The sequence below is a fragment of the Narcine bancroftii genome, chromosome 2 (assembly GCF_036971445.1).
Source record: "Narcine bancroftii isolate sNarBan1 chromosome 2, sNarBan1.hap1, whole genome shotgun sequence".
Taxonomy (NCBI): Eukaryota; Metazoa; Chordata; class Chondrichthyes; order Torpediniformes; family Narcinidae; genus Narcine; species Narcine bancroftii.
In genome coordinates, this window is record NC_091470.1 from 203,656,933 (window position 1) to 203,673,227 (window position 16,295).

Consider the following 16,295-nt stretch of genomic DNA (forward strand, 5'->3'; position numbering starts at 1 on the left):
AGTCGCAAAGTTAGAAACTCTTCACCTGAATTTGACCACAGCAGGAAGTCCAGATCATTCCATGCCGACCGCAATGATTGAGGATTTAACGTCAGCCAGGAGGACGGGAAGCAGCCTAGCCAGCCTACATGCGATCTTTCAGATCTGTCACAGCTGGGAGACAAAGGCTCGCGAGGGTCCATCAGAAGTTTGGCCCATGGCTCCCCCAAAAGAGGTGGGCTCGAATCCATGCTTTCCAGATCTTAGTATTTACTGTCATGAAGATGCGTCACAAAATTCACTGTTTTGCAGCAGCGTTACGTGCAAAATCGCCACAAATTCTATTTTAAAATGAATTAGTGCAAAAGAAATGAAAATGAGATAGCGTCTCTAGTTCATCGTTAAATCAGGATTCTGATAGCGGTGGGGAAGAAGATGTCCTTGTCCTGAGGGCTCATCTTCAGGCTCTATCTACCTCCTTTCCTTCCCGATGGTAGCAGTGTGAAGAGGGCACGGCCTGGGTGGTGGGGGTCCTGGAGGATGGAGGCTGCTTTTGGAAGGCACTGCCTCTCGTGGATGTCCTCGATGGAGAGAAGATTGATGCCCGTGATGGCGCAGGCTGGGTTCACGATTCTTTGTGATCTATTCTGACACAGAAGCAAGAAAATGTGAACTGTCAGGCCCTCCAGGGGCAAAGCCTGGCAACAAAATCAATAGCTTATCCTGCCGAGGAAGAGTGGAAAAAAAATAAAACCTGCCAGTGAATTTGGGCAGCGTTTTTTTGAAAAAAAAAAGAAAATCCCCCAGGGCACGACTAATTAATGTAAAGAAACCAGGCAGGCAGTTCAGAAACGGAGCGCTGCACAGGAGAGCTGTCTTCTTGAACAAGTTACTCCCAGAGCGTGAGGAAAGAGGTTCTTTGCAAAGTGCAGAAGAAAGTACAACTTAAATAAAAGACCTAAGTCTTTGAAAGCAGAAAGGAAAAAAAGGGAGACAATACAAATTAATCTTGGAGAGTTAGCAGAGGAAGGGGGAGAGGGAGAGGATGGGGACAGAGCAGGGAAGGGGAAGAGGGGTGGAGAAAGGGGAGAGGACAGAGGAGGGAGGGAGAGAAGAGTGTGATGGGGAGGGAGTAAGGAAGCAGTGGGAGAGGATGGGGAAAGGGGAGGGAGGGAGGGGATGGGGACAGGGGAGGGAAGGGGAGGCAGAAGAGAGAGTAGGAAGGAAGGGGAGAGAGGGAGGGGATGGTGAGAGGGGAGGCAGAGGGAGTAGGAAGGGACAGAGGAAAGAGAAGGAGGAAGAGGTGCAGATAGAAAGGGGAGAGAGGGAGGGGACAGGGGAGGGAGGGATGAAGCAGAGAGGGGAGGGGGGGGGAAGATCCCCTCTCCCCACCAGCGCGACCCAGAATCCCCCTCCCCCACTAGTTACTTGGTTAACACACCATGTGACACAGCCCTAACTAGTTAACCGGCGGCTTATTATGGGATGCACCGTCCCCCTGGCAACGGGAGGGGCTGACGTCAATCTGAGCATGAGCACTGATTAATTTTCCACCTCTCCCCCCCTCACATCATCGCCAGTGAGGGGGGGCGATGGCGGAAAATATTTTGGACGCCATGTTCCCTTCCCCTTCCACATTAAAACATTTTATTTTGCGCGCAGGGGGTCCGGGCCAGTCTTGAACTTTTGGAAAATTTCGCGTGTCGTTAGGAGGGGAACTTTATCTCAGTGGCGGGGTTTTTTTGGGGGGGTTTTGATTCTCTCGCTCTTTTCTTCCCCCCTCTCTCTGCCGGGGGTGGGGGTTGTGCAGCGGGGGCCCCATGGCGTCCCCCCCGAGGCCGGGCGGACGGGATGAGGAGGACGAGGACATGGACGAGGAGGAGGAGGAGGAGCAGCAACAGCAGGACGGCGGCGGCCGCCGTTTCCCGCCAGCGGCAGGTCAGAGCGAGCGAGCGAGCGAGCGCGCGCGCGGGGTGGTGGGGGGGAGGAGGGAGCCTGCGCGCGCCACCCAAGCATCCGCGCACCGCATCCCCTTTCTTCTCCAAATTCCTCCCCCCGCCCCCCTGCAGCCGCGACCCGATGCACGGCACGGGGCCTGCTGCACTCAGCGTTTTGCACCATTCGGTTGCCCTACCTCCTTCCTCTTCCCCCCCCCCCACATCCTCCCTCTTCCCCCCCCACCTCCTCCCTCTTCCCCCACCCCCCCACCTCCTCCTTCCCTTTACCGCCGCCTCCACCATCTTACGCCGTCTGCCTGCTTCAGGCCGCGCCGGGCCCGTCACTCACCCCCTGCAGTTCGCGCCCGCACCGGGCCCGACCAATCCCCTTGTAGCCCGCCGCCTGGTGCTGCTCATCCCCCCCCCCCCCGCCTCCCCCCACCTCTTCCCCTGGATCTCGCGCCGCCGGTGCCCGTCAATCTCCATGGAGGCCGCGGCGGGCCGGCCAATCCCCATGTAGCTCGCGCCGGTGCCCGTCACCCATTAATTTCCACCCCCCCCCTTCCTTTGGCGCTCGCACCGAGGCTGACCAATCCCATTGGAGCCCGTCAATCTCTCTGCAGCTCGGGCCGGGCCCGGGTGCCGACCAATCCCGGGGCGCGGAGTTGGGGGAGGGGGGTCGGCCAACCGCCGCCTCCCTCTCGCTCCCGCCCGCATTCCCTCCGCTCGAGCCGCCGCGCCTGTCACTCAAACCAGGGCAGCCGGTGCGGCGTTGCCCCGACCCCTTCGTCTCCGGTCCCGCTCCTCGCTTTGCTTCTGGATGCGTTTATTCTCTCTCTCTAATCGCGCGCGACAAAATTTTAATTTTGTTGCTTGGGTGCAGCCATTTCTTTTTGTAAATGGGTCCCTCTTCTCCCCACCCCTCCCCCCCGATACACCCGGTTACTGGGCTTTGGAGAGTGAGGGTGGTGGAATTTTCCAGCCTTCTCGGTGTCGGGGCCGCCGCCATTGCCGCGCAGGCGCACCGGCGTTAACCCCCAGCCGCCGCGCATGCGCGCCACAGGCCGGTGCTGGCATTTAACCCATTCGGCAGTACCGGCCGTTCCTCTTCTCTCCCTCAGTCATCTCTCTCTCTTTCTCTTCCCACACCCCCCGCCCTCCCCGGTTTATTCTCTCTCTCTTTCCCACCCCCAATCTCCCAGGGGACATTCTGACCACTCTTTCCCGCCCCTTGGCCCTCATGAGGTGCCTGACCCCTTAATCTTTCTCCCCAGTGCCCTCCTGACCCCTTGATGTGCTTCTATTTCCAGGAGCTTGTGAAACCTCTTTCTTCATCGTGAATGATCGAACTACGAAGTGCAATGTTGTAGAGGCTGCGCACGTGTGTGTGTGATTGTGGAGTGCTCTCTCAATGCTGTGAGCAGTGCTGGGCAGCTGCTGTGCACTGTGATCGTGTTCAACATGAGTAGCTGTTCACAGTTTTACTTCTTGTCTCTCCTGATATCATTGAGTGGTTTTTCATGTTGTGTCAGTCAAGCCAGAGGCTAAATTCACTGCTGTTAATCTATAAAATTAACTCGAGGGGTTAAAATGTAACCACTCAGCTGCTGTTTTGCTGATTCTGAATTCCCACTGAGGAGAGAACCTATCACTGCTACCCAGATCCGACATGTGAATTGTAGTACAGTCACAGACCAGGGAGTTCCCTGTACACTCGTACTTCGGGGCAAGAACAGCATAGCTTCGACACAGTGAAGCTCTCTCTGCACTGTCCCATCACACACTCCCAGGGCACGGGATAGACACAGGATGAAGCTCCCTCCACACTGTACCATCACTGTAACTCCTTGAACACTGTTCTGTCACACACTCACAGGACACGGATTAGACGTGGAGTGAAACTCCGTCTGCATTGTTCGATTGTACACTCCCAGAGCTGGAACAACGTGAGTTAGACCTGGAATAAACCTCTCTCGCATTACACACTCTTGGGGTGGGACAGTACAGGTTAGCTGCAGAGTAAAACTCTCTCCTCACTATCCCATCACACACTCCTGGGGCAGGGATAGCACCGGTTAGATAGAGATCAAAGTCCTCTCTCTGCCATCCTGTCTCACACACTAGATCAGGGACAGCAGAGGTTAAATACGATTAAATACCATTCCGTCAGGTGCTCCTGGGGCAGGTACATGGCACATTTTATCAATGGTGATGTCATGGTTTCCAATCTATTGAGCATGCTTGTTAACAATGCAGCTCGTCCCTTTGGCCATTAACAAAATCATGTGCGCCTTTCCCAAAACTTCATGGGAAGCTGCTGATTCTACTTGCTTCTGGTTGCAGAAGAAAATATAGAAGAAATCATCGAAGGTCATTCTGAAGGTGTGAAAAAGAAACGAAAGAAATTTTTGAAAAAACTGAAAGAAAACAAACCAGCTAAAACTAAAAAGCGGAAGAGACTGGTGAGTGATATTTGATAAATATCTGGGAAGAGCACATTTATTTGTTCAGGACACAAAAGTACTGAAGCAACTCAGCAGGTCAGGCAGCATCCAGAGGAAGTAAAAAGGCAGTTGACGTTTCGAGCCTGAGCCCTCCTGATGAAGGACTCTGGCCTAAAATAGTGGCTACCTTTTACTTCCTTTGGACTCTGCATGATCAGAGTAAGCATATCATGTGCAAGAGGAGAAACACACAAATTATCAGAGAATCACAAGTTGTATTGTCGATAGAGTGGCACGGTTGGTGTAACAGTTAGCGCAAAGCCTTTACAATGCCAGCGATTGAAACCAAACTGGGGTTTGATTCCTGTGCTGTATGCAAGAAGTTTCTACGTACTTCCCGTGTCTATGTGGGTTTTCTCCAGGGGGGCTCCAGTTTCCTCCCAATATTCAGAAATGTACTTGAGGTGTACGTTAACGGGGTGTAAATTTGGTGGCATGGACTTGTGGGCCGAAATGGCCTGTTGGTGTCCTGTATGTTTAAATTTTAAAAAAGTGTCACGAAATTCCTGCCTTGGCGTCCCTCACCGCCCATCCCTGCATCTCTTCCGTGACTCTACTGAAATGCGGTATGAAATCTTGGACCCCAACTACCATGTTCTAACTATGTTTTACTGTACGATCCTACCACATTCCAGTCATACCCCTTCACGGCAGTGTTCCTTTCTATCGTTCAGAATCCATACTCTGGACCGTAATGAATATCCCCGCCGACTGGCCAAGTATCCATCACTATTGGCGCTCAACTTCCACGACACTAAACCAACAAATGACTTGGAGCACCACAAAGAGACCGCCGGGCCTTCAGTGTACACACAGGCATGGTGCTTCCCACAGGACAAACTCCTCCAAGCCAAGAGCAAGTTCGTTGCCATGGAGGAGTTGGGCATCGTTCGCCATTCAAACAACCCCTGGTGTTTCCACTGCATGTGGGAGGTCCAGAAGAACTCTGGTGGTTGGCGACTTAAAGACGCTACTGTCCCAGATAGATACCCCATCCCACACATGCAGAATTTTGCCATGAGGCTCCAGGGGATCTGGATTTTCTCCAAGGTGGATCTTGTCAAAGGGTACCATCAGATTCTGGTGTATCCCAACGACATCCCGAAAGCAGCCATTATTACACCTTTTGGCCATTGAGTTCCTTTGGATGCCTTTTGGACTAAAGAATGCAGCTCAGATGTTTCAGCGTCTCATGGACGTGGTTGGCAGGGACCTTGATTTCATCTTTGTCTATCTGGGTGACATTCTCTTCGCCAATTCCGACGCCAGCACACACAGGACGCACCTGACTCGCCTTTTCGACAGGTTGCAAAAGTTCAGACTCTCGGTAAACCTGGCTAAGTGCCATTTTGGCCTGGAAACGATTGATTTCCTAGGACACCGTATCAGGAGGGGCCACACTACTGCCAGATAAGGTGGAGCCATCTAACGTTTCCCCAGGCTGAGCACAATCAAAGGTCTACAGGAATTCCTAGGGATGGTGAACTTCTATCGTTTCCTCACGGGAGCAGCTACCCTTATGCAACCCCTATTTGAACTCTGTGGAAGCATTCCAGGCAACCAAAGTGGCACTAGCAGAAGCCACATCTTTGGCCCAACCAGATTCTTCCTCCCCTGGCCCTTACAACAGAAGTATCAGACAGAGCATTCAGTGCGGTGTTGGAGCAGTGGGTCAATGAACAGTGACTCCCACGGCTTTCTTCAGGAAACATTTCCGGACACCAGAACTCCAATGCAGCACGTTTGACTGTGAGCTGTTGGCCCTGTACCTGGCAATACCACATTTCTGGTACATGTTAGAAGGAAGGGTTTTTGATGCATACACAGACCACTCACCCATGCACACAGCAAGGTCTTCGACCTATGGTTAGCGAGGCAACGACGACACCTCTCCTACATTTTGAAGTATACAATGGACATTTGCCACATCGCAGGCAAAACCAACGTAGTTGCTGATGCGCCATCCAGACCAGACATCACTGCTACCTTAGAGGAATCGGACTCTCAACTGGCCAAAGACTAAGCGGAGGATGCAGATATCCAGGCCTACCGGACCACATCAGCTTGAAGGTTAGCGATTTCTGTCCACCGGGGAGCTCGGCTTTACAGTGCAATATGTCCACAGGCTTCCCCAGACCCATCCTACTTGCGACCTGACGAAGGTGGGTGTTCGACCAAATTCACAGCCTGTCACATCCTTCTATAAGGCCCGTGGTCCGCCTGGTGTCTGACAAATTTGTGTGGTATGGCCTCTGCTGCAATGTAACCCTAAGGGCTCAGACTTGTTTGGACTGTCAATGCACCAAAGTGCACAGACACACCAAGGCCCTGGTCCAGAGTTTCGACTCGATGCAGTGTCGTTTTGTCCATCATTGGACTGTTCCCTGTGAGCTAAGATGTGCGCTATTTACTCACAGAAATCGACCGTTTTACCTGTTGGCCGGAAGTGATACCCCTGCCCATATGCAACACAGAGACTTGCGCCAGAGCTTTCTTGTCCACCTGGGTCACACGCCTTGGAGTCCCGACCCACATCATCTCCGACTGAGGGGCCCAGTTCATGTCCTCACTCTGGGCCAACCTAGCCAAGTTCTGCAGCAGCCAGTTACTCCACACCACCACCTACGTCCTCAGGCAAACGGACGTCAAACGTTTCAACCACCACCTAAAAACAGCTCTGAAAGCTCGACTACTAGGCCCTAATCGGATGGACAATTTTCTATGGGTGCTGTTAGGAATTCGCTCAGCACCAAAAGACCTACTGGCATCATCTGCATGGATGGTGTACGGCTCATGGGACATTCACTTCAGCCCTCCTGGCCCACAACCCAGTACTCTAGACGTCCTCCAGCGATTGAGGGAACAAATGGGCAAACAGAAAGCTCTGCCACCTTCCCGACATGGCTCTCCACTCTGCCATGTCCCGGCAAACTTGCGATCCATCACATTTGAAGAGGACAGCAAGGATGTTGGCGGGCGGCAGGACAGGTTTATCATTGACTGCCTCAAGGCAGTGCATCTGGGCTCAGGCCAACCTGTCCCGGATCCCCAGGTCAGATACAGGCCGCCTGCCCAAAGACAGTATGGTGATTTGTTCGAAGGGTGGCAGCGATTTTGGGGAGGGGGGGGGTGGCCAGCCAGTGGTATAGTGGGCCGAGCGACTGGGATGAATCGCCACCCCTGTCTGACACAAGATGGCGCAAGGTTCCCTTCTGAGAAGAAGCCCGTGGTTGGTGACAAGGATTCCCTGGGGGACAGCGCTGCTTCCTGGTTGTGTGCCACTGGATAGATAGTAACGCTGATGCCACTCCCGAAGGCCAGCACACACCTCTCAGGAAATGGGCGGTCCCCGAGCAGCGCGAGGAATTCAAAATAAAGTCCAATTGCTGGTTCACCCTTGTGCTGTGTGGACAACTCTCATTTCAATAGCACTTCCGTTAGCAGACACTACAGCTTTATATTTCCAACTGCTGCTGAGGCATCAACAATATCGACTTCACCACTTTTCTCACTCATTCCAATTTCAAACCCTTGGGATGTCTGACTCTCCGCACTAAACCCAACCTCCCCATCAAATCTGCAGACAAGTCTGGCACACTGACCTCGATTTGGCCAAAGCCAAATGGCAACTCGCAGACTCCTCCTTATTTGCCCACTAACAGGGCCCCACCAAAACTTATCAAACCACTGTATCAAGCACCATCTCTGAACATCACTTCCAGTCACCTCGTTGGCACAACCTCCATCATTATTGTTTCCCAACCCTGCACCAATTGTTTCTATCTCCTACCTAAGATCCATAAACCCAATTGCCCCAGCAGTTGGGGCATCATGTCCGTGTGCTCCTGCCCCACTGAATTGGTTTCCGCTTGCCTCAACTCTGTTTTGTCCCCTGTTCCAGTACCTCCCACCTGCATCCAGGACACTTTACATGTCCTCCATCGCTTCAACAACTTACAGTTCCCTGAACTCAGTCATGTCACATTTACCCCAGTCATTCAATAACTATGCACCTTTATTCCCCCAAATCGAAGGCTTCAAAGCCCTTTGTTTCTTTCAATAGACCCAACTATCCTCCTCCACCACCACCCTCTGGCTGGCAGAACTTGTCCTTCCCCTCAATAATTTCTCCTTTGACATTCCAATTTCTCCAGGTTAAAGGGGTAGCCATAGGTTCTCACTTGGGCCTAGCTATGTCTGCTTTTTTGTTAGCTACATAGAGCAGTCCATGCTACAAGCCTAACAGGTGAGGCCTTTGACATAAATTGTTACTTTGGGGCTGCTTCATGCACCCATGATGAGCTTGACAACATCATCCACTTGGCTGCCAACTTTCACCTTGACCTCATTCACTTGGTTCATCTCTAGCAACACTCTCCCTTTCCTCGATCTCTCTCCATTTCGGAAGACAAATTCTTGACCGACATCTGCCAAGCTTCCAGCTTCTATAGCTACCTTGACTTCAGCTTTTCAAACCCATGTAAGGATTCCATTCTCTTCTCTCAATTCCTCTGTTTCTGTCGCATCTGTTCCCAGTATGCGATCTTCCATGCCAGATAATTAGAGAGGACCTCCTTCATCAAACTGGTTTTTCCTTTGCCACCGTCATCTCGGACCTCACCTGCATATCCGCGGAACAAGGGCAGGATTCCCCTTGTCCTCACCAGCCTCTTGTCTCCAACATATCCTCTTCTGCCTTATGCTACACGATCCCACCACTAGACGTGTATTCCCCTCTGCCTTCTTCAGGAACTGTTGTCTCTCTGACTTCCTTGTTCACTCCTCCCTCCCAGCAAATCATCCCCATGGCATCTACCTCTGTGACCACAGGAGATACTCCAAATGAAAATACTGTTTCGCTTTTATGTGTTCAGTATGGAAATGACAATAAAATGACTATGACCCATACATCCTCCCTCACCACTATTCGGGCCTCAGACCTTCCAAGTGAAGCAACATCACGCATGCCCATCTTCTGTGGGCCAAATGGACTGTGCTTTGCATTTATGTTTTCTGCCTGGCATGTTGGCTGTACAATCTGAATGTGTAAGTAAGAATATGCCTGTTTTTGCTTGACTTGGCTTTGGGGCCGACTACTATTCTGCTTCGTCCCATCAACCTGCTGTTGTGGGTGAGGAAACAGGTTTGGTAGCTCTCAAAGGCAAGGACTCTGGTCATAGGTTTGGTAGCTCTCAAAGGCAAGGACTCTGGTCATAGGTCTGGTAGGGAAGGATTTCATTTACAGGAGGCAAGCGTGGGAAATGATAACAGATGCATCAAACGTGTTAAGTTCTCCCAAATCTTCTGCTTATTCCTTGAAGAACGGCTCAGGCCTGAAATATTGGCAATATATCTTAGTCTCCTATAGACACTGACAGACAAGCTGACTTCCTCCAGCATTTTTCTGTATTTTTACTACAGTCACAGCATCTGCAGACTTTAGTGTTTCACTCCCTTTAAACACTTCTCCTTTCACCCTTAGCCCATGTTCTCTAGTTTTTACTTCACCTGATCTTGGTGGAAAAAGCCTGCTTGCCTTTTATGTGTACCCCAAATAATTTTCTATATAGCTATCAAATCTCCCCTCCTTCTTTGCTGCTCCAGAGAATAAAGTTTTAACCTGTTCAATCTTTCTCTGTAACTCAGTTACTCCAGTTCTGGTTACTCTGAATGATCTGTGTTTGGAGCCTTGGTGGATATACTTTTATATATAAAAAAAAACCTGAATCTGAATACTGGATGTTGGGGAATCTAATTTAAATGTTTGACTCCACAGTTGGACGTAGGCCTGACAGCTGAGAGCAAGCAGGAGATTTCCTTCCCCCAAGGACATTAGTGAACTCTCTTGGCCTTAATGCATGTTCCCAACAATGGTCCCATGGTACTTGAAGATTTTAGACGAGCACGAAAAACACCATTGCAGAGAAGACCATGTTCAGTGCTGGCAAATGGGATCAGTGTAGATTTGTTTAAGACCTGGCATGGACAAGGAATGGAGGGCTTTTTTCCTGTGTATAATTCTATGACTAACATTAGAACATTACACCACAATACAGGCCCACAATATATACCTTGCCAAAGAAAATTAAACCCTCCACACCTTGTAACCCTTTTTCTTTCATCCATGTGCCTGTCTAAGAGTCTCTTAAATGCCTTTCTCTGCCTCCACCCCTGGCAATGCATTGCAAGCACCCACAACTCTATTTAAAAAATTTTTTTTACCCCTGACATCTCCCTTAAACTTTCCTCCCTCCACTTTGTACAGATGTCCTCTGTTGTTTGCTACTCATGCCCTGTGAAAAAGATGCTGGCTGTCTACCTTAACTGTGCTTCTCAGAATCTTGTAGACCTCTATGAAGTCGCCTTTCATTCTTTAAAGTAAAAAGCCCTTGCTCTGCTAACCTTACCTCCTGTTGATGAGTTCTCCAATCCAGGCAACATCCTGGTAAATCTCCTCTCCACCTTCTCCAAAGCATCCACATCCTACCTGTAATGAAGCAACCAGACCTGAAGGCCTAAATGCCTATTATTTGTCAGCATCTTTCTGCAGCTGGCTGGCAGTGGAAACAAATGTTGACAACTTTGGTGACTCTTCCTAAAGACCAGTGATAGGAAACAAAAAACACTTTGTTGAAGAAACACAACGGGTCACATGTAACATATAGATACATAAATCAATGTTTTGGGCCTGAGCCCTTCATCTAAGTATAAGTAAAATATTGGCAGGTGCCTGAATAAAATGGTAGAGGGCAGGGGGAGGAGCGCAGGCGAAGTAGTAGGTGGATAAAGGAGGGAGGGCGCCCCACTTATCCACCAAGTAGGGTGAGGAGGGATGGCTCTGAATGGAGAGAGAATGGGGTGGAGAGATGGAGGAAAGGGATAGGGAAGAGAGGGAGAACAGGCAGTGGTCTAGCATAAACTGGAGAAGTTGGTTAATGCCACCCAATTGGACAGTGCCCAGATGGAATATTTGGTGTTGCTCCTCCAATTTGGGGGTGGCCTTGGTTTGGCAGTGCATGAGACATGAACAGACATGTCGGTGTGGGAGTGGGGCGTAGAATTGAAATGGTTGGCCACTGGGAGATCCCTGTCATTGGCTGCTGTGGATCCTTCTGAGCTCGAGCATTTTTGTGTTTATCTATAACCACAGGGTCAGCAGACTGGTGTTTCACTTCTGTCCCTCGATTTGGTTTATTGCATTGTTGTGGGGTTTGGATGGTACTCGAGAGGCCAGCATTTATGATCCATCCCTAATTTTCCTTATGATTATAGTGTTGGGCTGCCTAACGAGCTGCTGCTGTCTTTCTGGTGGAGGGAGGCCCACTGTGCTATTGGATGGGGAAATTCCAGCATCTGCCATTGAGATGCGATGTGGAAACGAGCCCATCAAAGCCAGGCTGATCATTATACATCCATTTCCACTAATCTGATGTTAATCTGTTTTTGTCCAACTCTCCATATTCCCAGCAACTCTTCTCCAGAATATAGCACTCACCTACACACTGGGGTTAACTTGTAGTGGCTCTTATACAGGGTGTCGGTGGAATCTCAAAGGAACTTCAGCCATTCACAGGGATAACATCCAAAATCCTGCTCCTCCTCCACTATCAGATTCCTCAACAATAAACTCAATCAGGGACTTAAAGGATTTATTTTTCTCTTTGCATTGCAGTCAGTTTGTTTACATTTATTTGATTATATGTGTACATTGCAAAAAAAACATACACAATAAGTGGTAATTTATTGTAAAAAGAATCTTAGGGTTGTATGCAATGTCGTGTATGTATTTTGCCATTGCTTAGTCGCTCTGTTTCAGTTCCAACCTCAGGTGCTATCTGTGCGGAATTTGATTTCAAATTTATTGTCAATGTTGTTTGGAGTTTGATTCTGAATTGGTGCTGGAGGGAAGAAAGGAATGGTTTTTTTTGGTTTTTTTTTTAATTTTTTATTTTTCACACCATAAATCACATTAGCCATGATATACACTCTTTCTTTTTCACACATTTACAGTGACTTTTTCTCCCCCCCCCTCCCTCCTCCCAAGCCACCCCCCCACCCCCCCCCCCTCATCCATTTTAGGTATACAATCTAGGTTGCATTAATTCAGTCAGACAATGTTGTCATTCAACAAAAATACACCAGAAATTCTACAGAGTCCATTCTTTTCTTTCCTTCTCCTTCCATCAACTTAGGTAATGTTTGTCCCCGGTAGGTTTTCGCTATTGTATTTAATGTAAGGCTCCCATACTTGTTCGAATATTTCAATATTATTTCTTAAACTATATGTTATTTTTTCTAATGGAATACATTTATTCATTTCTATATACCATTGTTGTATTTTCAAATTATCTTCCAATTTCCAGGTTGACATAATACATTTTTTTGCTACGGCTAGGGCTATCTTAACAAATCTTTTTTGTGCATCCTCCAAATCAATTCCAAATTCTTTGTTTTTTATGTTACTTAGGAGAAAGATCTCTGGATTCTTTGGTATATTGTTTTCTGTTATTTTATTTAATATCTGATTGAGATCATCCCAAAATTTTTCTACTCTCTCACATGTCCAGATTGCATGAATTGTTGTTCCCATTTCTTTTTTACATCGAAAACATCTATCAGATACTGTTGGGTCCCATTTATTTAACTTTTGCGGTGTAATGTATAGTCTGTGTAACCAATTATATTGTATCATACGTAGCCTCGTATTTATTGTATTTCTCATCGTTCCAGAACATAATTTCTCCCATGTTTCCTTTTTTATCTTTATATTTAAATCTTGTTCCCATTTTTGTTTAGTTTTACCATTTGTTTCCTCATTCTCCTTTTCTTGCAGTTTAATATACATATTTGTTATAAATCTTTTGATTAACATTGTATCTGTAATCACATATTCAAGGTTACTTCCCTCTGGTAAACTCAAATTGCTTCCTAATTTATCCTTCAAGTAGGATCTCAGTTGGTAATATGCCAGCGCTGTATCTCCAGTTATATTGTACTTATCTCTCATTTGTTCAAAGGATAAGAATCTACTTCCTGAAAAACAATTTTCTATTCTTTTAATCCCTTTTTTTCCCCATTCTCTAAAGGAAAGGTTGTCTATTGTAAAAGGGAGTAGTTTATTTTGCGTCAATATTAGTTTTGGTAATTGATAATTTGTTTTATTTCTTTCTACATGGATCTTCTTCCAAATATTGAGGAGATGATGTAATACTGGAGAAGTTCTATGTTGTACCAATTTTTCATCCTATTTATATAATATGTGTTCAGGTATCTTTTCCCCTATTTTATCTAATTCTAATCTCATCCAGTCTGGTTTTTCCCTTGTTTGATAAAAATCTGATAGGTATCTTAATTGTGCGGCTCTATAATAGTTTTTAAAGTTTGGCAATTGTAAGCCTCCTTGTTTATACCATTCTGTTAATTTATCTAGTGCTATCCTTGGTTTCCCCCCTCTCCATAAAAATTTCATTATTTTCTTTAACTCTTTGAAGAATTAAGGAATGGTTGAAGGTAGAAGAAAGGCTTACTTGTAGCATAAACAGGGGCTGGATTGGTTTGAAGGGCTGCTTCTCAGATGCAGAACTCCTGAGTTGTTCCATGCTGTGGAAAAATAAACACCGAGTAGAGTGTGAAAACTCACTAGTTTCTCTCTCACTAGGAAAGCGAGGATGAAATTGCCTCCGAGCTGGAAGATTTCAAAGAAAAATCCGACAGTGGTTGCAGCGACTTTGGCAAGAAAAAGCGGAAGAAACGAAAGGAGAAGAAGGAGAAGAAAATCAAGCGTCGGAAAAAGGACCAGGGTGAGGACGAAGACGAGGAAGAAGGTCGCAAGGTAATGTTCACACTCTTGTGCTCTAATCACTCACGCTCCTTTTCTTCCTTGCATGGGTCTGACTCAGCTATCTGAGCACCTCCTCTGATTGCTATCCTTGAAAGTAAGAAATTTGTGAGATGGAAGCTGTGAATCTGCAAGTATCTGCTACTGTCACCTCTGCCCCAACCTTTTCCTACTTCATCCACAGTTAAGTCATGAATTTTAAAAAACATGTTGTCATTTGGACCCCTCACACCTGGTCTGTTGAGATTAGGGCATATATTTTGCCCTTGCACTTTTCAGTGCTGATTCCATGTTCCTATATTTCCCTCGTTGTCAAATCTATCAATCCTTGCCTCAAACAGATTTGGTCCTCCACAGCCCTCTTGGGTAGAGAGTTCCAAAGAATAGCCATCCTCTGTGGAAGAAATTTCTTATTTCTGACCTGAATAGTGAATCCCTTCATTTGTTCTTGTGACCCTTGGTGCTTGGAAATTGTAATTACTGAATCTGCCCTGTAATCCCCCATGATTTTGTCTTATTTCAAGAAGATAATGTCTCCTAACTTTGAAGGAGAACAGACCCAGTCTGCATTATTTCTCGTCGTAGGACGAGCTCCCATTGGCTCCCTCTCCCAAATCAGCATGGATTTGCTTAACAAATCTTCCAGAACTTTTTTGTGGATTTAACCAATGGAGTTTAACTATGGTGAGCCAGTCGATGGGGCATTTTTAGATTTTCAGAGGGGGTTTGATATGGTCCAACACAAGGGTTCGGAGTGTAAAATTGGAGAATGGGGGTAAAGGAGGCGCTGTACTGAGATGAATTGAAAGCTGGTTGGCAGCAGGAAGTAGAGAGCAATAATAAATGGATCCTTTTCAGAATGACAGGCAGTTTAAAGTGGGTATTGTGTTGGGATCCCAGGTATTTACAATATATATTGATGATCTTGATGTTGGACTAAATGCAATATTTCTTGGCATGCACTAAGATAGTGGGCAGTGTGAGCTGTGGGGAAGATTCCAAAAGTTGCAGGGTGACTTGGCCAGATTAAGAGAGTGGGAAAATGAATGGCAGATGCAGGATAATGTAGACAAATGGGAGATTCTCCACTTTGGTGGCAATAGCAGCAAGGCAGATTATTATCTGAATGGTAATAAAAACTTAATAGAGGTTCACAGGATTCTTCTGAGAGGCATAGAGAAGGTAGACACCCAGCACCTTTTTCCCAGGGTGGGAGTAGCAAATGCCAGAGGACATCTGTACAAAGTGAAGGGAGCAAGGTATGTTTTTTTTTACAGAGTTAGGGGCATTTATGAGACTCTGGCAGATGGATAAAAGAAAGAGAGGGTTGAGATAAGGGAGTTTTTTAAAATTTTGGTTGGAATAAATAGGTTGGCACAACATTGAGGGATGAAGGGCCTGTATTGTGCTGTAGTGTCCTATGTTCTAAGTTGGGAAAAGGGGTGGTGCAATCAATGAAGGTTGGAATGTAGGTACAGTAGTAGGGGTTGAAGTGTTGGCTTATATTGCAAAAGGTTTTGTTCTATAAAATTTGGGAGGTCTCACTGAAGTGGTGAGGCAACACTTTGATTATTGTGTACAATTTTGGTCTCCTAATCTGAGGAAGGGCGTTCTTGCCATTGAAGGGGGTGCAGTAAAGGTACTTTCTTACATTCGGTATGGTTATGTGAAAAAGTGCAAAATTTTTGGTTAAAAGTTAAACAATTTTTGGAACTGTTGTAAAACAGTTTGCTGTTTTTATTGGGGTTTATGACAAACTTAAGAGGCTTGCATTTAGATAAATTTCAGATTGCCTTTATTCGTTTAGCTGTTGCGAGAAAATGTATTGCAGTAACGTGGAAAGATGAAGTAGAGATTAGTATGTTAAGGTGGCATAATTAACGAAAATCCTGTATTTCGTTAGAAAAAAAATAACAGATTACATAATTACTCTTTTTTATTAAAATGTGAAATCCATATTTAAAATATATGGGTCTTGGTATATGCTAATTATGTTATTTTGATTATTTTTATGAACTAATATTTATATATGTTTTT

At 46.8% G+C, this 16,295-nt stretch overlaps 1 protein-coding gene across 4 annotated transcripts in view; it reads left to right on the forward strand.

Annotated features, from left to right (window-relative positions):
- The first annotated feature begins 1,497 nt into the window (after nucleotides 1-1,497).
- chd3 (chromodomain helicase DNA binding protein 3) overlaps nucleotides 1,498-16,295 on the forward strand; it is a 153,666-nt gene continuing 138,868 nt past the window's right edge. For 2 of the 4 annotated variants that reach the window (XM_069920140.1, XM_069920139.1), the window contains exons 1-3: nucleotides 1,498-1,917; nucleotides 4,260-4,378; nucleotides 14,079-14,252. In XM_069920140.1, coding sequence (XP_069776241.1) covers nucleotides 1,800-1,917; nucleotides 4,260-4,378; nucleotides 14,079-14,252 — 411 coding nt within the window. In that variant the 5' untranslated portion in view covers nucleotides 1,498-1,799. The remainder of the gene's footprint in view (nucleotides 1,918-4,259; nucleotides 4,379-14,078; nucleotides 14,253-16,295) is intronic. The other 2 variants (XM_069920138.1, XM_069920141.1) reach the window with 1 other exon arrangement.